The sequence below is a fragment of the Anopheles darlingi genome, chromosome 3 (assembly GCF_943734745.1).
Source record: "Anopheles darlingi chromosome 3, idAnoDarlMG_H_01, whole genome shotgun sequence".
Lineage (NCBI taxonomy): Eukaryota > Metazoa > Arthropoda > Insecta > Diptera > Culicidae > Anopheles > Anopheles darlingi.
Window position 1 is genome coordinate 34,705,582 of NC_064875.1, and position 23,826 is coordinate 34,729,407.

Here is a 23,826-nt window from a genome sequence, read left to right on the forward strand (position 1 = left end):
TTAAAAAGAAACTTTCAGTTTATTTATGCATAAGTTTCTAAACCCTTACAAAACGATGCATAGTTACACAGTTCGATACACAATAGAAGAAAGAGGCTCATGCACTGATAGTAGCTAACTTCACCCTGAACAAACAGCTAAATGACATACCAAAATTGTTCGATTATCTGTATTAGAATTTGATAGCACCTGACCATTTATCGATCTTTACTGTCTTTAAGGTTGGATTCGTTCAAGGTCGTTTTGTAATTTGTATGGTCTCTCAGTTGGGTTTGTCTTAACCAGCAGCAGTTACTAAACTCGTGCAGAGTGTTGTGCGGTGTGTAAACATTCGAAAATATCCATCAGAATGATCTGTTCTGTCATACTACCATACTGAGCGTTCGATTTCGAGCAACAGATATTTCCTACTCATTCGTGCACGGTTCTCTCCGTAGCAGAAATGTTGTGCAATAATGCAGAAAGTTGTGAATATACGTGTGCGTTTGATTAATTGGCAGTCAATCCATTCCAGCCGAGCGATTTGTATCAATATATTTGTTTAAAAGGTCCTTTAGAGAAACGTGCTTCTACTTAATACAGCACACAGCACAGTTAATGTTCCCACATAAAATCATTTCAAAATGCCATCGTGATGGAATGTTTATTTGTATATGTGTATATTGTCATGGATCAGAGAGAAAGAATTCGGAACTGAAACATTAAATCTTTCTCTTTTAAAATTATCATCATTCGAGACTCTTTGATAGCCTTCCCGCGATATTTCCACTTCAAAAACTAAGACACACATACTCAACTAAAGTCTGTTCGATATGGTTATACTCGTATCATTGTTTAACCGCATAGGAACAAAGCAAACCCCCATTGATTATTTGCTGGCTTGTCGCAAAACTTATGCATGTGAAATCAATTATTTACAACTTGCAACAGAATGTCCGACACGGCGCAATATATAACAGTGAGCATAACTGAACAACTCCTCCAAAAAAAAAACGGGTTTACACAAAACAGTACGGGGTCTGATAAATGTACAACTTAGTAGGTGCAAAACTATATACACAATAATTACCTATGAATGACTGTTTTTACACAGCCTCACTTCAAAAGTCTACTTCCTCCATCGTTCGAGAAAGTCTGTTACTATCAATTCGCCGGCGTTGACTTCTGCGCACAGCATCAGCGCGTCTGTACGGCTCGTTCTTCAGACCCAACAATATATCTTCCAGAGCTCCATTGTAGACCTCATCCTGCTGCAGCAGTTTCTTCTCACGCACTGCGTGTGCTTTAAGTTTAAGTTCGTTGATTACGGCCTCCTGCAAACGAACGGGATGTCAAATTAAAAACGCATTACATTTGCAACTTTTATTTTTATATCTTTCTTTCGTCAATTTTATTTAAGTTGGATGCATTGATTGGGTTAAAATTGTGGTTTTTTCAATCCAGTGAGTGATATTAGAGAGGAGTGTGAATTAAAATAAAGTTGATATCCATAAGATAGTATAAATAGAAGAAGTATTTGAAGCAAGGGAAGCAGCCATCACTACATCACTAATTCTTAACACGGTTTTTGCATAATGTTTGGAAAATTGCAATAGTATCATCCAATTACCTTATCGAATTATCTGTGCTGTCAAAAATTTATTGTGCACATGGTTTTAACAGAAGAAATTGTGCGATTTAGTGATTCAAATAGTATGTAAGGCATATACCTGTAAGGTTCTGTTTACCGCAACCACAACCAATATGGATCATATTTAAAACATTTTAAATAATATAGAAGAAAATAAACTATAAAAACACACGTCAAACCGGAACAAACCACTACAAAATAAAAGTAAAACTCGGCGTGCAAAAATGGACTCATACATTTATTAAAATTGTATATATTGAATTATGTTTCCCAGCTAGCTGAGCTACATTATGATTTTCTGTTCTTTTTATTCGCGATTGTATATAGAGTATAGAATGTAGAATGTTATGTTAAAAGGTTTATAAAAGCTGTTTAAATAAACTTAGGTCATCCGTTCAGCTCATTCCAACCATTCAAACTAAACCAATTAACAACCGTACACTACGCGGATGATAATGTATCGTAGTATATCCAAGGCGGTAAAAAGCCCTAGCAAATAGCTATTTGTTTGCGAAGCATATTTTGTATTAAAAAGGCTAGCTGGAATGAGGAAACATTCATTATGAACAGTCTAGAAAAATGAAGATCAACTTTTGATATCAAATTTGAACTATTATTAAGAACTATTGAGCCCAATTGGAATGACTTGAATTACATTATGAATTATTAGGGCCCAATTGGAATCACTTGAAGTTTTTCATTCAATTTTAGTTACTGTTCATAGATGTAGAGTGCATACTAATATAAAAAGAAAACTATGTTGTGAATTGGAAATAACGAAGCGTAGCGTATTTCCAACACAATCTTCAGGATTGGTACATTATGAAGAGACAGTATATGGACGCTGAAATAAAGCCTGGTAAATCTACTTTCAGTATGGATTATGAGCGTTACTAGTATGAGCTAGTAGCATGGACCAAATTAAAATTTGCACACACCAACCAGTATCCCCTAACTACTAACATTCCGACGCACGGGATACTAATAAGCGTTGTATTTTCCACGTATGCTCACACACGTTCACTCGTACTTTGCCTTTTTGGAATAGTTTATTACTTATTTAGGCAAGGCGGTTTTTAGCTTACGAATGAAGTACCCGTACCAAACACATGTTGCAATTCCCGGTTCATATGGGTTAGATTTTGCAGAAATGTGGTCGACAACCGCAAAGGGTTACCATCTGCTAGTGGGCGTACCTGTTGTTTCTTTTGACTGTTGATTTTGTTGTTTCGCATCACGACTTGCTCTTCCTCGTCCCTTTTGGCCGATGCCTGCAGTGCTGCAGCTTCCAGTCGGCGTCGTTGTTCATTTTCCTGATCACATGTCTACAGGGAAATACGATAAAGAACACAAGTACAGACTAGTGTGGTGCTTTCGCTTGCATTTCTAGAAGAACGGTGTTGCGGTTTACCTTAAAAGCTCGTACAAAACGGACTAGTAACGAGAAGAAAGCATTTGCATCTGCATTTCTGGACGATTCTCCAAAGTATTCAATGCATTCCTTGAATGATTCCTGCGTGTTGAATGATGGACAAGTTGATGATTAGTTAAACATTTCGGCCTGCAAAACTTTGAACAAGCGCCGCAGCAACATACCTGTGCAGTTTTACATTCCGATTTAATTTTCTTCAACTTCTCTTCCGAATTTCCCAAAAAGTCGCGCAGCACATGGCTCTGGACGCCTTTGCCTCGCAAATCGGCCTCCTTTCGCACCGCCTCCATGCCCTTCTCGAGCTCGTTTACATCCGAGATGAGCATTTCAAGTGACACCTGAGCGGCTTTATCGGTACAGAACAACTCCGTATCGAAGTTCATCAGCTCCGGGAACTTTTGGCGTATGGTGGCGACAATGTAATGCATCAGGCTCATCCGTTTGTCGTTGGATTTGGTGTCAAGCAACGTGTCGAGGGACTGAAGCTTAAAGCCGTAAGCTGGTCCTCTTTTGCTACTATTCAAATAGTTTCCAAAGGCTAGGATCACCTCAAGCACGGCTCGGAACTTTTTCGACGATTTTATTGAGGACGATGCGGAGATGATAGAGTACACTTGCTGCAATGTATAATGTTAGAGAGCCGATATTAGAAGTAAAGCATATCGTTGTATTAAAAGTGGTAACCGTACCGGACTGATCAGATGCAAGCTGTCGAAAAAGTTCCCAATATAATTCATGATCGAAAGCTTCGAGGAGATACGCTCCACCTTCGTTAGTTGTAACATAAACTTGTCCTCCTCGGTTAACTGATTCAGATCTTTCTTATCTATCACATATTCTTTGTACAGCTTCTGTTCCTGATCGGTCGGTGTAATCTTCTGCAACAGTTCAACATTCTCGAGCGACAGCAGCTTGAGATCAAGATTGTTGATCGCCTTAATGACCGTTTCGGCTGGCATTTCCAACTTTCTGCGAGATATTGCTGTAAAATGGTACGTTTTTCAGAAATCAGAATGTACAATGTTCATCAACTGCCCCGGGCAGAGTTTGCCTACTTACCAATGTTTCTCAATCTCGTATGCTCGAGCAAGGAAATGTGTTCTGGTTTCTTGAATCGTTTGCTGGGGAAAGTGGACAATCCGTCCATATCACAGTTGCCGTTGCTGACCGGACCACCCATACCGATCTTGAAACGTTCCTCAAAGTCCACGAAATCGATCTGCCGGTGGAGCTTCTCGTCGTCCAGTTCGTTGAAAATTGTACCACGAACCTGATTCGGTTTTAGCGCTACCCAGTTCAGTGTCGGTAGCTTATATTTCGGCTGCACCTTACGCTTGATCGTCATCGCTCCGTCAGTACAGTGAATGGCTGTATTGTGGCCTCCTCCAGCCATGAATGGTGGTGGCGCCGGAATGAATGTCGGTGGTTTGGGAGGAGCTTTCGGTGGTTCACTGCCACTGGGTGGTGCCGGTGGACATGGTGGTGGCGGTGGCATCGGAGCAGCAGGAGGTGCTGGCGGTGGAGGAATCGGGGGCGCTTCCTGACTAGCACCACTTACACCGCCACCACTGCCGCCAGTAGGACTGAGCTCGGAAAGGCCTCCCTTGGCGAGCAAATTCGATACGTCCGCGATCGACGTACCTTTAGGCAGGGTTTTGGTCAGATTTTCGAACTCCAGCAGCATCGACTGTCGGCTCTGCGATTCCTGTTCGTGCTGCTTAAGCGCTCGCTTCAGCTTTGCGATCTCATCCTCTACTGCAAGCTGCTTATTGTATAGCTCGTCCCGTTCACTGCGCGTTCGACTTAGTTCGGTTTCTAGCTCTCCGATCTTGAACAGTGCTTCTCGTTCGATCTCGCTTGCTTGATCCAGTGCACGGCCCAGCTCATCCTCCAGCTCGTTCACCCTTTCCAAGGCAGCCGTTTTCGTTTCACTGTCCTCCATCAAGGCGGCTACATCGAACACATTGTCCAGATAGGCAGAGATCTGTACCTGTAGCTCCTCTGATTCGGTCAATCGAAGCTTCTCGAGATACTCATCCAATCCGAGCGCGGTAAACTCGTACTGTAGGTGCACGCGATAGTTCATATCCTCTACAGAGTGAACGACAATGTTGACGAACTGCATGCACGCAACCATAAAATCGATATTGAACAGCTCATAATTCATAAAGTACTCCATCAGCGTCTGAAAGCGGCGTTGCTCCGAGCAAACTTTCTTAAAGTTATCGAACGCACACAGGATGATCTCGTGGCCCCCCTTCACCAGACAGATGGCGGCCAGCAGCTCCAGCACAAGTGCTTTCGTGCGGAGCGATTTGTGGATCAAGCTAAGGGCTATGCAGTTGATGGCTTCGCGGTGCTGGATCACCATATTGAAGCCATACTTATTGTTCATGATGGCTCGCATACACATGATGCATACGTGGATGTCGTCCGTTGTTAGGCCCATGTTGAGCTTGGCAATGTGCCGCGAACGTCGCTTGATGCTCGGACTATCCATCATATCTCCGAGTCCGGGTCGCATGAACCCATTCGGGATAAGCTTATGGTTAGTCTCGTTGCTACCGAACGAATTGTTGTTGCCCGTTGATGTTGCGTCCTTAGGATTGAGACCTTCGTCCGACTCAGACTTTGCCTCCTGAATGCGCTGCTCGTGGCGCATCATCGCCAATCGGAAGCTGAGATAATCGATCAGAGCGTCCAACCCTTGGTTCTCATCGTCAAGAAACTCCTTCACCCATTCGATATGGTTCGTCCGTAACGAAATTTCAAGATCGCGTAACACCTGTGTCGATGTTGATTCGCCAACCATCTTTCGTTTCTGAATATAGAAGATCGTAGAAATGTATATTAATATCATGTATTTAAACAACCGTAACTGATATTTTGAAATAATGGGATATTCTTCTCAAATAAAAACTAAAAATGGCATAGACTTTATATTGTAAATGAAGTTGACCCTATGTTGCTCCGTTCTGAAATGTTCTAAAGTACGTTTCGTACATCAAACCCAAATAGGAAAGGACACAAGATAGCTAGTGTCCAGATTCAGTAGTGTAAGGTCGGTGTCCACACATCTAAGACCTTTAATGCATTTGCAATCAGCCACTAAACCCATAAAATATTACCAAAAGCTTCAACAAACCCATCAGATTTACATCCCTCTGACTGCGTACCAACACAACAGTTATACAAATAGTGTTCAACCTTTCCCAGGGGAAACGGTGAGAAGCCATAAAACACCAATCGAATAGATTGTCTCATGCTCCGATCGGTCGATCAGCCGATCAGGCAAGTGTGGAAATAGCGCATAGTGCAGCGCGGATTGGCCGCCAAGGGTGTAAATAAAATTATCCAGTTATCGTAAGCTGATCGCAATGGTCGAACGCTGTTTGTGTTGACCAAAGAGGGACAGGAAGTTGAAGTAAATCTATCTCCTCTGAGTAGATGAACTTCTTTCCTTCTGCGCCGTAAAGCATTTCGCAACCGTACCCACACCACGGTTGATAGGTGGCGTGCCTCGCTTTGTAGCCCTTTTCCTATAGCCGATGCCGGATTCGCATCGTTGCACAGATTGGCGGAATCGATATGCAGCTTCCCGAGCGGTAACACAGCTGTGTTCGGAGATTCGGCTGCGCGAATGTGATGCCGGCCTCCCGATGGTAGTGAAATCAATCGATGAAACTTGAGTCGCAATGTCCCGCTGAGCAAAAGAAACATCGATCTTACGTACCCTATGACTGCGAGACGCTTTAGGGTCCAGGTAGGTGCGCAGCTTCGTAAGATAGTGGGATGGGGGATCTTTAGCTTGCACCATTTCCTGAAATTGAGAAAAAAAATTGAGAGAGTCAATGCCATATTGAAATAGCTTGTTAAAGTGTAGTAAAATATATCGCTAAATGCAATAATAGAAAGCTTTTGCATGATGAAATGGAAAATTTGAATTAGTCATTATCAAACGGTGGTTATTCCGCACAGTTCATTAGATGGCAGGGTTTTATGTGTTTGAAAATGATACATAATTTGCCGATGATGCATTAGGCATACCGCAACGAACGACCACGCCTATCCGAGCAGACAGGCTTACATCATGATGATGACGCTAGGCGCGATTTATGGCCATGCGTGGATGCTCATGCTGGATTCACTTGCCATCAACTGTGTGAAGTCCGGCTTGTGGAGAATGGGAGAGATTGATTGCCAGAGGTCAGTCGGTCGAACTGTGTTACAAACAACAACCGCTTCAACACCCTTCAAACGACTGCTCCACTATTACGCTGCTTGCTGATTTGCTATTATTTTAAGCAACATTATCACAATGCTTCGTGGGGTGGTCATCCACAACGCCACAAATGGACGCTACCAGATACGCCTCTTGACGCCGGCGAGTGTTTATGGCTTATCACACTCGACTATACTTAAACAGCGTACCGATTGAGGTCATAATCATGTTTCCCTCTCAATGCGTAAGACTGCCGCTGTTGAGTCACGGTGATTTTCGTCTGATTCGTCTTGATATATCGGTTACACACCCATAGGTTCGCCTTAGGTCACCGGGGACCCTCGAACGATTATAATTTTCAAGTAACTCAAGCATTACAGCACTCGTCTGATGCATGTTAATTTCGTTTATCAGAGCGAAACCCGAATTTTACGTTTACTTCCATTGTGGTTAACACTTCATTTGATCAAACATCGATTTGATTTGGTATTGTGTTATCACCACCAGCTCTGACCATCCGATGAGGCCAACATATGTTAGCACTTCCTATTCACAGTACATTTATCACTTGCAACGGAATGTAGCACATTGGCTTAAGTTTTCAAAAAAAAATTCTTGTTCGACCGAGCAAACTCAAAAACGAGTTTGTATGCAAAAGCTTCAAAATGATAAAGAAAAGAACTTTTAAAGAAAGAACTATAGGAAAAAAAAATATGGAAATTTAGTAGCATGAACTTACAGAAACATGTGTAAAGGTTAGCAATAAAAAATAGATTGATGCAAAGACCGGGTACTTTTGGAATAAAAATAAGCAAGAAACGTGTCCTGTACCGGAATAAAACAAAATCCTTATTGCTGCATCTTGCACTCAAACTTCTTCGAGCTTCCCGATCTGAATTGTAAAACGGATCATAAAAGCGAAACTGCAACAAATCTGATTTTTTTATGGATCGCGGGATATGGCAACAGTGCAAAAACCTCCAATCTGCATGCGTCTTAGGGCGGAACGAGTTTTTATTGGTGTCACTTGTACACTGGGCATTCATGTTTGTTGCAACAATCTACAATTGAATGATCGTTTTCAATCTTTGTGACTACAAACTTAATAGCTGCTGGTAACAAAACAGGATCGCTGGCAAACGCACAAGACAACTCAGAAAGTGTTTGAATGTGCATATGTAATACCTAAAACGTTAAGGCAGTGCTCTAGTTAATCGCGGTTGTTGTATGTGCCACGACTATGGTAAGCATAAATATTTACCATTTCTTAATCGAAGGCTATACGCGGTGGCTAACCGTACTAGGTGCTAAGTTGTGGTCGCTCTCTGCAAAATTCCGGATTCCAATCCGGAGTTGACTATTTTTAAAATATTACATGATCGTCTTCAGACCAGTAATACAGATATTATACAATAATCGTGCAGATTCCAATGATCCTGTCGATGGACGACAACGAATGGAATGTGTCACATATTTTTAAGGCCATTGCTTCAAGTATGCCTGTCAATAGGCACAACATGTGCCAAGATTTGTGTATCTGTTCCTGAAGGACAAATGCCAAGTTGCCAATTCCGTGAGAATGATTGATTATGATTCCGTCATTTCATGTCACGAATGTACCATTTCATACTTGTGTGAGATTCACGGCGAGCTGCAAAGATTTATGCCCAATATTTTCGGGCCAGCTATGTCCATCTTTCGGTGGATTCTAGCAAAATAGACCGTTGCAATTTGGGCAAGAGTTAGAAGCACATTGATATTAATGTGAGCAATTTAACCACAAGTTGTAGGCTGCCAATAAGAAACGATAATCTAATCTGAACTAGTATTTTTAATCCGAGTCGTCTATTTATCTAAACATTGAAATTAATTATTCATATGTAATTATTTTAATTAAACAAGTAAACATAAATTAAGTCAACTGTTGTTGATTACCGATTGCAAAGAATTACTCGAGGGGTGTGTTACAAATATATTCGAGTAGATAGAATGTCACTAAGATTCGTTTAATGTATTCTATACTGAAGTATACTTTTTTTTTATTCTTTCGGTGTCACGTGTAATTTGATTCATGCTGTATTTGATCATGATACAATTTTACAAGATACAATATTAGGAAACTAACACTGTTCCAATGGATGCTCACGGCGACTCCTAGTCATCCAATAAATATGCTGCAATGAACATTTACAGTCTCAAAGGTTCCATGCCTTTGTCACAAAAGAGACATCACAATCATACACCTCATTATTGGCTGAGAATGTGTTTCCCTGTAGGTTATTACAATGCGAGAACCTTGACGGTGACAGTAACACACAAGCAAGCGACACAGACCAGTGTATGTCCAGTGATGCGGTCGCCAATACATTAATTAAACAATAAATCATTGTATGTCGTGTGAGAAAATAACCAGTATAGCACACATCGCATGCGTTATGAAACGTTTTTTCTGCTTAAATTGTGGTTGGATTGTAAATTATTCATTTCTGATTAAGTTGGTGATACGCTAGCCAAGGTGAACATTACCTGGGACGCTATACTTTTCCTAAACACGCACATTTATGCACACGCGTGGTGCAAAGAAAGGTGCATAACATCTCCTACGTTTGTTATAACAACATTATCATTCTCTCACACGCTATCATGCGGAAGTTTTGCTAACTGATACCTCGACAGCATATCAGCAGTTGTACGGTAGCCAGGAGTAGTTCAAACCATTACTAATGATGTCATTCGTAGGAATTAACCAGAAGCTCACCTGGTCGCAAATGATGTCCCATTTTTTCTCGTTATCGTAGTTTTTTAACAGCTTTGCCTTATCTGCCGGTAGATCCATTGAAGCCTGTGAAAGAAAATGTAAAAAACCAACATTAAATGTGAGTACTCACGTATTTAAGGAATATACATTAATTAATTTATTGTTTCAAAAATTTATCCATAACAGATCGAGGCTGGTAATAAGAATATTACTGTATCATAAAGACAAATCAACAAGCGTATACATAGTGATAATCCCATTTGCCAAACGAAATGAAACACAACATTTGTGTTCGTTCTTGTCCCAAGTTTAGTCTAGTCGCGTAGCAAATTTCAACGGAAAAACGACTCAGCAAATCAAGTGACCCCTTTGAGCTGTGGCATAGTTTTTCTCGCTGTAGCCGGCTTGCGTGCGAGAGCTACATATGCATGCTGAGCCAACCGGAATCACAAATGCGTATGTCGTAAGTTTGAATAAGTCTAGGGTCGCCGCGAAATTGACTACGACGCGCGGGTGGATCGCCATTTTCGTTGCCAACTTGAAGCCGGTTGCGCAACAAATGATTCATTGTGGGTTGGCTTCGCCAAGAAACACTACCGAATGGCCAAATGACGGTCCATGCAGGCATGAAATTCATTTCACACCAGTTTAGTTGACCACTTGAATTTGAGTATTGGCAACAGCCCGCGCAAGACTTCGACGGTGATGATGATGGCGATGACGACGACGGCGGCGGCCAGGCCAAGCCACGGCGCTCTTGCAATCGATTCGAAGCGCCCACGCTTGGAGACGATACGAGAGTATCTATTGTAGTGCAGTAATCGATTAGAAACGCTTTTTAAACAAAGATCATTGTCCTACTTTGCTTAATTCCTCTTACTTGCTGCTTCAAAGTCATCATTTTATGTACGGTGTATGTTTTGTTTGGTTTGTTAAGCATTTTGCATTCAATAATGGTTTTGTTCGAAACAAGAAAAGGTAATAAAATGTATTCCATCTTCGTTTAAATAGAAGAAACAATAAACCAATTTTCAATTGCTTGCATACGCATCGGGCAGAAGCGTTTGTTTACACAAGAGACCGAAGCAGTGTCAAGCGACAGTAGTGATGATTCAGCTGCTTCAGGAAGTCCTTATTACAAATGAAGAGAAGAAGAAAAAAACAAACTCATGACGAGCTGTATAAGGGGGAGTTTTTTCGCATTACGACACACGAAACGAAAACAGAAAAAAAAACCATAGGTTGGAGCCCTGATGAAGAGGTTAGCTAATGCTTCTCGAGATTGTGCCGCTTGTTGTGCGCTTATTTAGCGAATGACTCATAAAACTTCGCTTCTCCTTGACTGAGCAAGTTCTGAGCGTCTGAAGCATGATGACCAAAGCTACCATCTGTGTAGTCCAGTGCGATGTAGCATGATATTATAGGCTTTTTGAATGTGTCCGTGGTAGTAGTGTCAAGTAGATTAGTCACATCTTCGTCCTGTTGTCACCTTTGGTAATGCAAAAGACACTAGAATATTGGACAAATCTACTCAGGTTCAGAGCAAACTATGGGTAATGTGCCACACTTGTCGCACCACAAAACTGCAGTCGAGCAGTGAAAAGGACAAGGGTAGGGTATCATTTGTTTGAGTACATAACGAATCTAGTTCACACATTTGACAACCGGCCGACTGCTTCAAAATGGCCACTTACGAAGTAGTTTTCAGTACCGAAAACTAAACAAGTGTACTTTCAGTGTTTCTAACAGTGTTGCACGAAGTACACCAATCTTCTTATATTAGTCATACGACAAACCTACACACACACACACTTATTTTTTATCATACTTCATAATAGGCCAACATGCCGGAAACGTTGTTCAAATCGATTAATCCTCGACCCAAAACCAATGATGGCTCATGATAATAATTTAGAGCAAAATGGCTGACATACTTTTATGTTTACCACGATATACTATTCACAAAGTATTGAGTACGCACAGGAAACGGGGGCAACAGTGATGAATGGCGAACTACAGAGCTTATCAGTTGCCACAGGCAAATATTACTGGAAGCGTCACTGTTGGGGCGCTTAGAGATGCTTGATCGTGAACCTGAGCATTTCAAATCCGGTTCAAAGGTTACAGTCGTATTTTGAAGCATTAATTCCTGCTATCTCCAGAATAATAATGGTTCACCTAGCATCTACGTATTACGGATCGAATGTTTCATTTTACAAAACATCACATTCTATCAAACCATAACATCGCAGCTGTTTTCGGTTCTAGAAAGGAACCCCGTACACTTGCTTTTACCGGTATAATCTATGCTTTTCGTTTTCGTTTCAATGAAACAGATACTTTTGGAATCATTTGGAACGCTCTCCATATCAAGTTTAGAAAGGGCCGTAACAGATTTCTGTTTATTTCTGGCGCGACATCCTCATCCCATCGGCTTGGCCTGCCAGCTCGGTGCCATCTTTGCTGCAACCCTTTGCTCCGACAAGCCTGGTGATTCATTAGACACCAACCGCCGCAATAGCACCGTTGGAGCGATTGATGATCAGAGAGTGAAACCGAGGTATACTTCGGTTATAACCCCGGAGAATACGGTCTCCTGCATCTGAAGTGCTCATTTGATGGAGCAACCCCAAAGTACAGTTTAAACCACGTTGGCCGGCCTGACGTTAAGTAGTGATCAACGACGCACGATCCAATGGTTCCGCGGTCAGGCGTGCGTGCGTGTGCACCCAAACGTTGCGCGGTTCATGGCACTCGTATGCTCCGCAAAAGCCAGCTGCTGGGGCTTGGCAGCTCTCTATCTTTCCCTTCCTCGTGGCTTGATAATCTTTGACTTTACGGTACTGTTCGTTCCCCGACCCCAGTCACTAGAGGAAGCCTGTTGACAAAGCTGGCTAGCAAGACCGTTGAGCGGAGGGTGGCTTGGTATGTTCGCTTTTCTTAGGATCATCAGTACCCGGACGAGAATACTGCTGTGGAGATAAGCATCATACGTTGGCTTTCTACAAAGAGGAAGATTGAGCGGGAAAGCGAGTTCACCATGAGCGATTCATGATACCAGCTATAGCTGATCTGGCTTATAAACTGCATTCTCATATTGTGGTAGAAGCTGAAGATTGGGTGAAGTGGACAATGTCTCGACGCAAATAGAAGAAAATTAATTTCCCCCTAACCACATCCATTATCCTTATGGATCCGTTGTGTTGGCACAACATTTTTTACAACTTTTTTTTTAAAAAGTTATGAAAGTTTTGATCGATTATGCTTGCTAGAATGCTTGTTAGAATAACTGAAACTACGGTTTCTATTTGTTTCTGTTATTGAATGATTCGAATGATGTTTCTAAATTTCAAATAAGTAAAAATAAAACCTACGAAACAAAAATAGATTAGCTTATACAAACAGTACGATGATAAATCATAAAAAAATAATGATAACGATACAACAAATCAAGCAATTATTTGAATTTGATTAAACTAATGCCCATGAACTGGTTCATTTAAAGAGACAATGGATCTAATTAATTAAACTCAAGGCGTACCGCTTTCAATTCGATTTGGATACTATACCTAAACCCCACCTCTATGCTCCCGCAGTTCAGGGACTGCGTCAATTTGATTGCCCTGCTATCCATCGTCGGTCATATTCATTTAAATGAATACCCGTTTCTCTTTCGCTTTTCCTCAAACACATGACTCATATTGCTGATGGTGAGCATCAGTATGATGATGATGGGTGGGCCCCGGGTCTCCGTTGATAAACATGGTGGTGGTTCCAACGACGACATTCGCATGTGATGCGGCTAAAAAGTGCTATGTGACGGACCTTCAGCAGTCAGGCCAATTTATTTGCATCTTGTTGGCCTCAAATCGCGGATTCGTTCTGACCCTGCAGTGCCACTAAGGCCGATCTGACACTCTGTACCGTGACGCTTTTCAACCAATCGAAATAAATCGAAAACATCCGGTACAGAAATGAAAATTGGACATTAATTTTCCCTAATAGAAATAAATAGTGGGCCTAGTGGGTTAAAATTGAAAAAAATTCAAGCAAAAAATACGATGTGTCAAACAAAGTGAACCTCAAATATACCGCAACATTCGTAGAGCATATTATGCTAAACCTTATTTGTAACTTTGTCAAATAATGCTCAGGGAATGAAAATTTCTGATGACACTCCAATGACATCGTTTCGTGTGGGGATTTTCTCTTGCAATCACTTGCAGCAACACCAATTCCTACTTATTTGAATGCCGTTTCCCTTCAAACAGACACACTTTCAGTTTTGGTCCACCGACACGGATCATTGACAGGCGGTTGTGGTTCGTGATACACAGCGAGCGATCCATGAGAGAGGTGAACCTCGAAAAGATCAAATGCACACACACAGCAAATGGTTTTCATTCCATTTTCAGTACCCTTCCGAAGCACCATAAATGGATGGTGGATGGTGGATGGTGGCGGTTTGTTCCGAAAGGCCTATTGCCAAGGTCTGAACTGAGTACACAATTCACCGGAGTCTGCAGGGACCTCTAGTGCGCCTTCGTTCGGTGTCATACAGATCTATGCTGTCACGCTTGAACTACTTTCCAAATTTGTCATCACGGAATACGTCAGTGGGTTTTAGAGTGAATGGTAAAAGAAGAGTTGGAACTGAGGGCAGTTCCTACGTTGCATTCTTCATAAATATCGATTTCACATGCCCAATGATTCTGCCATAACAATACAGATTAAAATGTCTAGCCAAGGTGGTATTACCATTTTAAACTACGGCGTTGAATATATTCGTCCTTACGGCACGTACAGCGCTTAAACTAATAGCGCAATGTTATCGTGAAACTTTTCTCAACGAACCAACTATTTTCCCAACTCCGAGCAAGAGCTAGTGTCCCGCGTGTCCTTGCCACGTACGTGCGCATACAGTACTTTAAGTTAAATGGCGGAACTAATGACAAACATATGGACTCTCTACGCATGATATCATATTACTCTTTACGACGACGATGACGATCGCACTTTTCATGGTCACTTGGATTTCCATCAAAAAGAATCATTCAAATTGCACATTATTGTAATAACATTAGGAGCTTATCGTGAGTGTTGTTTTCAAATACAGTGACGGACAAATTAACAAAACTGCTGAAACATATGACCGTGTATCGTTTCCTAGTTTTAATTGTAGAAATTATTGGTAATATTGGTTAGTACTAATTATTCTTTAACAAAATAGTATTAATAAATTTGTTAAAAGTTATTCTTTTTTATACTTTCTTTCAAGTATTTAGTATTCAATTACTTAGAATATCAGTAGTGTAGAGGAAACGAAAGAATCTTTTGTTTATATTCAACCTTGAAGATTGATCATAACTGAAGTTTGTTCGTGAAAGATCAAACACGCCAGAAGAAGAATTCTATACACCAGCACAAGTTTCTTGTTAAATAATAATAATCGCTCAGCATAATACCATCATCTCAACACATGGAATGGACATTTCTTTAGTCCGGAAATTAATACAAACAAGGTCACATCAAAACAAACGCACGAAGCAGGATGTATGTCACACAAGCTGCTTCCGTTCAGAATATCCAGCATCCGGAAGATACATCTTATTCTTTCATTCATTCCTCGTTATTTACAGATCATCTCCAGCATAGGCATATACGGTAATCCAGGAGAGCCAAAACATAATGGTGAGTCAATATTTGTACTCATGGCTACGCATAAGAACTTCCCTCTCATAGAGAAGAACCTTATGTGAAATGTCTAGTGGGTGCGGAGTTGCGATAAAAGGCAAAGCTTCCGCCATCTATCTGCAGGGCATTCACACTGATGCTACTCAAGCGGTGACAAAGAAACCGTCTATCATAATCTCTCTTCACCGTTGTTATCGGGCAATTCATACCGCGTTCATCCACAAATTGTACCTCAACGGTGTATCGAAACAGAAAAAAAAACCCTCTTTCAACAAACGTGAGCGATTGAATGAAGTCATTTTGCTATTGAGCTGCAGATGAGTCAACTGCAGCCTTCTCGAGAGTTCTGCACTTCAAAGATCCGGATGGTGAGATCATAAGCATCGTTTGGCCTGGTGAGGCGATGGTCTTTCTTTGATTCAGAGTTGGATTTCTTGGAGCTGTCGTGGTAAACATTAACACGACATATTCGCACGGTTATCCTATTCCGCTGGAAAGCAACAAGTTTTAAGCCAGCTCGACCTCCATAAATTTCCCAATTGGCATATATTATCCGAACTGCAACATGCGTGCGAAGAAATCACTTGTTTATGCATGTTCACCCAGCCGAATAATCTGTATTATCGTCGGCAAAGGTAAAACAACATGTTCTTCTACAGCCTCAGAAGGGCTGCACCGACAAGAATGTTTCTGTATGTTCACAAATATTTTATCGCTATTAAATTAGCATTTTATGACATACCCCGAACAACAGTCATGGGAAATTCCCATTCAATAGCACAAACTAAACAAACTTAGCAAGCAAGTTTGGCCGACCCAGTGATAAGCATCGCCCTGCAGGCTTTGCAATGAGGTGTCAGTAGGGAAAATTGTTCAGAAAAAATATATGAAAATGAAGCCAGTTCTGTTACATACATGCTTTGTCAAACGATCGGCCGACGACAGGAGGGTATGGTAGGGTGCCGGAAACACCCAGCGGCATACCGTTACCTGGGGTTACAGGCCTGTTAACCTTCATGAAATGTTTTCCATTTCTCGGCATTTTCTCGGATGAATCACATCAAGTTGGCATATATATTATTGAGCAGATCGTGTATCGTAATCGTTAACTTACCAAAACTTTCGCAAAGCGTCGATCGAGCTCTCCCGTGTCCGGCATGGGTTGCAAGTTTCGGGATCGAATGCTTGCTTGCCGGACGTGGCAACTGGACTTCCACGTGTCGATACTGCTGCTGCCGGATGGCGATGGAAGAATGGAGCACGGTTGTTGCCGAATGTCTGGATAGGTTGCAGCATCGACAATGACACCATCTTTACCGCCGTGACCACGACCATTTCCCAGCATCATGCCCCCACTTAAGCCGGATCCCACATCAGCTACGCCGCCCCCACCGCCACTGGCAATGCTGTTAACTGCTTTCGACGATGCGAGCCCCATGGCTAGCAGGGAGACGGTTCTGTTTCTGCTTATTCACTATCCCGTTCGACACTTGTCTCTAAAATCTATCGTATGCACGGCGGAACACTTGTGTTGACTCTTTCTATGGGCTCTTTCATGAGGAACATCACTGCTCAAGCTGTTGCGTGTGAATTTCTTTCGCTCTTTCCAAAATACGCACTGTTTGCTGATTTGATTCCGAGTTGCCTATGGTTACACGCACTGCTCATTCTTAACGCACCATAAACACACACGCTCACTGGGGACGATAAATCGATGACAAAAACGCCGTCTAGAAATCACACAGCACAAGCAGCTAAGTCGTTGTTCACTGAAAGCACGTCAATGCGCGCACATTATACACTCACTGCTGCCGATGACGCTGACAAGGCACAACAAATATCTTGAGACAAAAATCTCCATACGATCACAACACTTTACCAGAAACATTATCGTCGCAGCGCAATCGCGACTTCACTCTCAGTCGAAACTCGAGCCCAAGCTGTGTGCGCATGCGCCCCTGCTCGTTCACGTACGCGTGTACACATAATGCCAGGCAAGCATTACTGCGCGAATCACGCCTACCGGAAGCTATCGCCATATGCGGGATATGATGAATGCCTGCACTCTCCTCCCTCGCTTTACTTTTGCTGCGATAGGGGTAACTTTCGGTGACTGTTCGCATGTATGAGTATGATAGCCAATAACAAGCCGGAAGGTATGGAAGTAGTAGAAGATTGGAATCGCACAGAATAACGCTCCGAAATGATCGCCGTCTGAATGGTGGCTATAGGCAGAACCGAGTGAAAAAGCAACCCACTTCCGGAATGGAGAACGCACAGTTCTTCCCGTCCGTTCCCGCAATCCCCGCGAGGCTCCGCGGAAACGATCCGCTGTGTTTTATATGCGTCGTGGTATTCGCGCTTCGCCCGATCAACCGAAGCGTTACGGAGGGGCTCGATGAGCCTGGTACACGTGTTAACTCGTCCCGACAGGTTGCCACGGTTGTACAGGGGGTCATAAACACACGATCGATCGGATACTCATTCGCCGTGATGAAGTTTTTGGTAAAAAAAAATCATTAACATCGGCAGGGCGGAAAGCTGCTTCCTATCCGTTACTGCTCTTTCCTCTTCATTCATCATTGTTCATGTTCTGTTGGCCTTTCGATGAGGAGGGACTACCCCACACAACTGGATCCTACAATGGAGAGCAAGAAAGGAAAAAGTAAAATTAGTATTTGCTGGTTGCTTATGGTACGTGAATGAGTGTCTTTGTTGTTTTGCTCGCCAATAGCATGAAAAATCGATTCGAAGATGCTTCAAACGTACGATGACAAATAAATCCATTGAAACCTTCCTTTCCAGCAACATCCGCGAAAACAAAAAAAGAACAAATGGGAACAACAATACAAGGGAAGAAGCAAAGACAAAATTGCACTACATCATCATAAACATTCCCCCCGCTATAAATGACACGTTCAGTGTGATAAACATATAAATCAATTTTTATTATCACACAGAAAAAAGGAAGACGGTTCAACGTGCTCACGTTCTAGAGTTGAAACGTGTCAAACTGCATCCAGCAAAGAGAACAATCGGTGTAGTGCGCGCGATGTTGCCGGTTAAACCGGTAAGGCATTGCAAACAAACAACTGCAAACAATTTTCTACCGACGTTCTTAATTGAAAAAATCTTGATAAACGTCATTAAAGAAATGCCGTGGAAACGTCCTTTAGCACATGATGATAACTTTGTTACATTTAGTAACATATCTGTGTTGCGTCTTTAGAATACGCCTCCGGTGAAATGGAGTATGTACACACACTTTACACACCCACGTGTAATGTTCTAAAATATGAGGCTAATTTCCGGTTTTCAGCGTACCTTGGACAATGATTGAACCCTTTTGGCAATGTCACGGTTCACCAAATATAAGAAGGGTAGGGACTCAATTGTTGGGCAGCTAAATTTCATTGAACCGTAACGTGTGCATCGCTATGCAACTTACATTCGTTACAGAAATGCAGCCAAACCAAGCGTCAGTTAACCCGATGTTGACGGGAAGAGAGTAAGTAACACCAGTATTGTTTAGTACTGTAGTTAATGTAGACCATAGAAAAGCAGAAAGGTTATTATTGATTACTTAAATGCGAAACATAATGTTTCCTTCATTTTGTTCCAAAACAACAAAATGACCAAAATTGTATAAAAATCATGTTTTTGTACAAAGTATTTATGCGCCATCATAAATTTATTGTCCCGTTTGCGTGCTTTGGATCACTTTGGTCGGGCTTGCGTTAGTCAATCGTACAAATGGAAGTCGGCTCGTCCTAACATCAATAAATCGTTGCATGTTCGTTCTACTACGACCTTCTACTAAACTCTCGGACGCTGCAGCTAGTAAAGAAAAAGGCGCCGAAAATTCGCGTGACCCGGCTGCATCAATGTATGTGCGTGTGTTTGTTTGGGAAAATTTGGATACTTGGAAATGGGAGATTCATGTTTAACAACACCACTATGTTTGGCGCCAGTGCTACTGCTGCTACGCAGGCAAAAATGCTACCCATGTGTAGCGGGGCCTGCTGGTTGGTGGCGCCCATAGGTTTGAGAGGCTTACGGCCAGGCTACTATGCTCTCCTTCCGGTCATTTTCGTTTCCATTATGCCGTTTCATTCCATGCCATTTTCTCTCCCCTTTTTCAAGCATTCAAGTTTTTGTAGCATACCAATCGATCGATTGAACGATCCATCGGTCATTCGGCGCTCGAATATGCCTTTGCTTTGGTAAAACCAAATGTTTTATAACCCCAGAAGTGTTTATGCGTGTCTACAATTTGGTTGTAATTAAAGGAACAAAGTACCGATGCCTTCGGCATCCGGCAGAAACACACACGGCTAGGAATAACATAGGAACTCTGATTCTCCATCGCATCTCATGATCTTCCCATCGCTTTACTCCTCTTATTTCAACATTTGTAATGTAAAGTGATCCTTTTATTGTGTAGAATTAAATATTTTAACATTGGTTTTTAACCACCCAAACAAGTTTAATTTTTAAAAAAATACCAAGCCAGAGCGTAACGAAGTGAACAGAATAATACGCGCAACATGGCCATCACGCAGCATCCGGATGTGTGGAGTAATGGACCGATTCGAACCATATGGTTGTCAAATGCAACACGCAGGACTGGAACCAAACCAGAGCCTACTACTAGCGCAATAGTGCAACAGAGACAGTCGTTGTTTCTCGTGTCTCGTGTGTCGTATGATGAGTGCCTCACAGACGCACCCAGACACCAGTGTGCCCCCTATACAGACTGTATCATTGAACTTTGTACCCTCCCACCGCGATTTGGTTGAAGAACGCTATGGTGCATCGGCGGTGCTCGTCACCTTCCAGCAGATGCAGCAGATGCTGCAGGGTGCACCAGAGCAGACCAGACCAAACCAGACCGCAGAACCAAAACAGAACTAAACGGTACAGAAGAACAAAATGCAAATGGTTTTAGCTGCCACCCGTCGGAACCCTAGCACCTACAGTTGCCTGTCGTTCAATACCGATGCGATTCCAGTGCATAAAGTACCCGTGCCGCTGATGGCAGGAGCAGAGGGAGTGGCGCAGCTGCTGGTGGGTCAAAGAATCAACAACTTCAGGTTTCGATCTATCCACAGCGTAGAGCCAGACTCCGTCTGTGTGATGAAGGGGAGATAGTATTCGAAATCGACGAGGTGAGGTCGCAGCGGGAGCGAATGCAATTGCTTCCATTTCCAAGCCATTTGAATCGAAGTTTTTGTACTGTTTCACGATGATAAACAAATTGATAGTCTGTGGAAGGTGGAGTGCTTGTCGTTCGTTGATTAGTAATTTGCGGTACGAAGCGGTATTCTGGATTTTAGAAAACCCGAAACAATAGAACAAATTTACACAAATATCTTAATGCGGTTTATGTAAAATATGCACATGAATTATGCTTGTTCAAAGTTTTCAAACATCGCTAAAATTAAAAATTTTGTGATAGGTAACTTGCCATTAATAAGGGTTTGAAACATTGCAGAGAGAGCCAATTCGGAGTATATATATGACCTTAAGTTATCTTTCGGTCCCAAACAAGTACCGGTCAGCAGTGTATCCAACGGAATGTGGAATGTTGCATCTTCTTAGGGCTGCAGCTCGGAGGAACCGGCTTGCGAGAGTCTCGTCGTTTCAGTTATGGTTTCGACGCTGGTTTTAGCTTAAAGCAAAGCATGCTATGGCTGGTGCACGAAACGGAGCTCCAGTCTCCCTCCACATGCATCAGAATCAACAACGACGGCATCTCGGCAACACATCGATCGTCTTAATAGATTAACTTTCATTCATGTGACCCGCCCGCGGTAACACACATAAAACCAGTGATGGTGGAGTATGTGGCCTGTGCTTGGGTGAGGGCGGGGGACACACTGCTGCAGTCATTGAGGTCCGATCTGGTGAAAAACCGGATCGGTTGGAGCTAAGCAAGGGACCCCCCCTTATGGCTCTTGGCACTTGGATATCGCCCTCGAGTGGGCACGAGAGCGATAGAGAAAGAGAATGAGGGATAGAGAGGGAGTTACAGTTTTACAAAATCCCGGGGGCGTACGGCGCTTGTACGTAATCGTTCCCATCGCTAGAGTCTTTTCGCCCAGATTAGTTCGATGTAGAAGTTACAAATTTATCACAAAACAAAATTGTTTGTACAGAGATATTGTTAAAGGACTGTCGACCGTCGTCGGTCTGAAAAAGGATGTATCTAGCCTTGACAGAATGTAAATGACCGTGATGGCCAAGCATGCAAACCGTTGTGAGGCTAGACAGACATCGTAAGCGACGAACTCGAACACTCTCGTTTGCGTATTTCTCAAACAAATCTTCGCTTCCGCTGCTATTTGCGTATCTGGTTGGCTTGCCGAGCAGGCTGTGTGATTTGTTAGTCCGTATACGTGCGGCTTGGCTTATCGAGGCACCCAATCTCCAAACGTATCGCCCCTTCCGAAAACATGCCAGGCAGGAGAATGCACTTTTGCATTCCACGCACAATGACGTTGGTGTGTTGAGTGCAGTGCTTTCGTTGTGTGCAACGGAACGTCCTTTGCATCACACTAACACTGCGAACCAGATCCTGCATAACGACGGAGGGTGCAACACTGCATTTTTTTGCATTGCTGCGAGAATCTTTGTCCGCCTTCGAATTCGAATCTGACACGCACACGTTTGAACAAGCATTTTCCATCGCAACACCGTTCCGTTCTTCCTACTAAATAGGATCGACACTACTACAGTCAAGACAGTCCTTTAACTCCCTCACTCCTCTGGGAAAACGGGGAAAACGCCGGTTCCTTTGTTCTTGTACTGAGCGCGACACGATTTGCTAGCAACACCTAGAGCCTTTTTATTTTTAGCAACCGACTGCGGGCGCAGCATCCAGCCAGTAAGCCGTGCATGATTTGGAAACTATGCTGATGGACGGTCGCGGTCTACAAGGGAAATATCGCCCATACAAACTCGACGATCGAGCCATCGGCTTCAGCATTCTTAAGGAATTTGGAGGGCACACGAATCATCTTCCGGAGGGCATAGCAAACAACACGCACCACGAATTCATGGAAACGCACGCACACACTCACACATACACATTTTAAATGATCACCATGTACGCGTTGCACAAACGACATGAGATCAGAATGCGAGATACGTTCGCTTCAAGATTCAAGCTAGAATCACCATCCTCCGAGAGTTATGCTAAAAACCACAAACGGATGATTGGGCGGCTGTTGTCCCCGGATTCGTTCAACAGGTTTATTGGTCTTGTTGGCCACGTAAAATGGCCCAAAGCTGAACAATAATTCTGTCGCATTCACAAAACTCTACTTTGGGATTCCGGTGGGTCGGCAGCAGCGTTGCAAGAAGAACATAGCGCGTACACTTCCACACATTAAAGAAAGAACGGAACAACCAACACCTTTCGGGCTGGGCACGTTCTGGCTCGATCACTTCACAAACCACGAGGAGAATAAACAAACTGCGAGGATTACTTTAAAATACTCGCACTGATGGTTTGAAAATAGGAACTGTTTAACCTACCGTTCTTGATTGTGTATTCATTAATAACGGAATAAAAACTAGGAACGAAGTGAAACATCCCGAGTCGCGGCCAGCTGGACAAAAAAACGAGGAACGCGGAGCGCTGCATGAAACTTGAATAATTTCTGTTTCCAATCAACCCACCCGACAAACGTGTTCTTTCATAAACGCTTCACAAACTACTTTTTAAAGGGTCTAATATTCAGTGCATTGGTGTGCGTGTCATCTACCACTCCACCCCTATAGCATGTTTCTGTTGGAATTGGAAATCGAAAAAATAAATTTACGGAAAATAAAATATTCACTAAAAATCTTCCACCGGTTGCATTACGACGGCAAGATTCTGGTCCTAAGTCTTCGGAACTAACTGCCGATCCGGTAAAACGGAAGAATAGCCCCCGTGAACTTCTCGCTTAACTGTCATTGTGGGATTTCGCCGCTATATGTTGGCAACTCTACTAAAAAGTCAACCTACCAAATGCGCCAGAAAGAGAAAGACCAAACTTTGAAAGAACGGCACAACAATAGCTCACCACAGGCGAATTTAAAGT

The 23,826-nt window shown here is 42.7% G+C and overlaps 1 protein-coding gene across 2 annotated transcripts; it reads right to left on the minus strand.

The window, feature by feature from the left end:
* Positions 1–10: 10 nt before the first annotated feature.
* Positions 11–23,400, minus strand: LOC125956909 (formin-like protein). 2 transcript variants are annotated; one of them, XM_049689182.1, is made up of 10 exons: positions 23,276–23,400; positions 16,851–18,374; positions 10,043–10,126; positions 6,796–6,882; positions 4,122–5,883; positions 3,752–4,044; positions 3,227–3,679; positions 3,042–3,143; positions 2,827–2,955; positions 11–1,313 (listed from the first exon to the last, which is right to left on the minus strand). In XM_049689182.1, the coding sequence occupies exons 2-10, from the start codon at positions 17,172–17,174 to the stop codon at positions 1,101–1,103; spliced, it is 3,447 nt and encodes a 1,148-aa protein (XP_049545139.1). In that variant the 5' UTR covers positions 17,175–18,374; positions 23,276–23,400; the 3' UTR covers positions 11–1,100. The 2 variants fall into 2 exon arrangements, with proteins under 2 accessions (XP_049545139.1, XP_049545138.1); XM_049689181.1 differs by lacking the exon at positions 23,276–23,400 and adding an exon at positions 23,063–23,219.
* Between the last annotated feature and the right edge of the window lie 426 nt (positions 23,401–23,826).

Bases quoted from the DNA above. Each gene is read 5' to 3' on its own strand.
- LOC125956909 (XM_049689182.1), bottom strand. From the start codon at position 17,174: ATGGGGCTCGCATCGTCGAAAGCAGTTAACAGCATTGCCAGTGGCGGT. The intron at 10,127-16,850 runs GTAAGTTAACGA...TTTCTTTCACAG, and splicing joins GACGCTTTGCGAAAGTTTTG to GCTTCAATGGATCTACCGGC. The intron at 1,314-2,826 runs GTACGCCCACTA...GTTCGTTTGCAG, and splicing joins ACAGTCAAAAGAAACAACAG to GAGGCCGTAATCAACGAACT.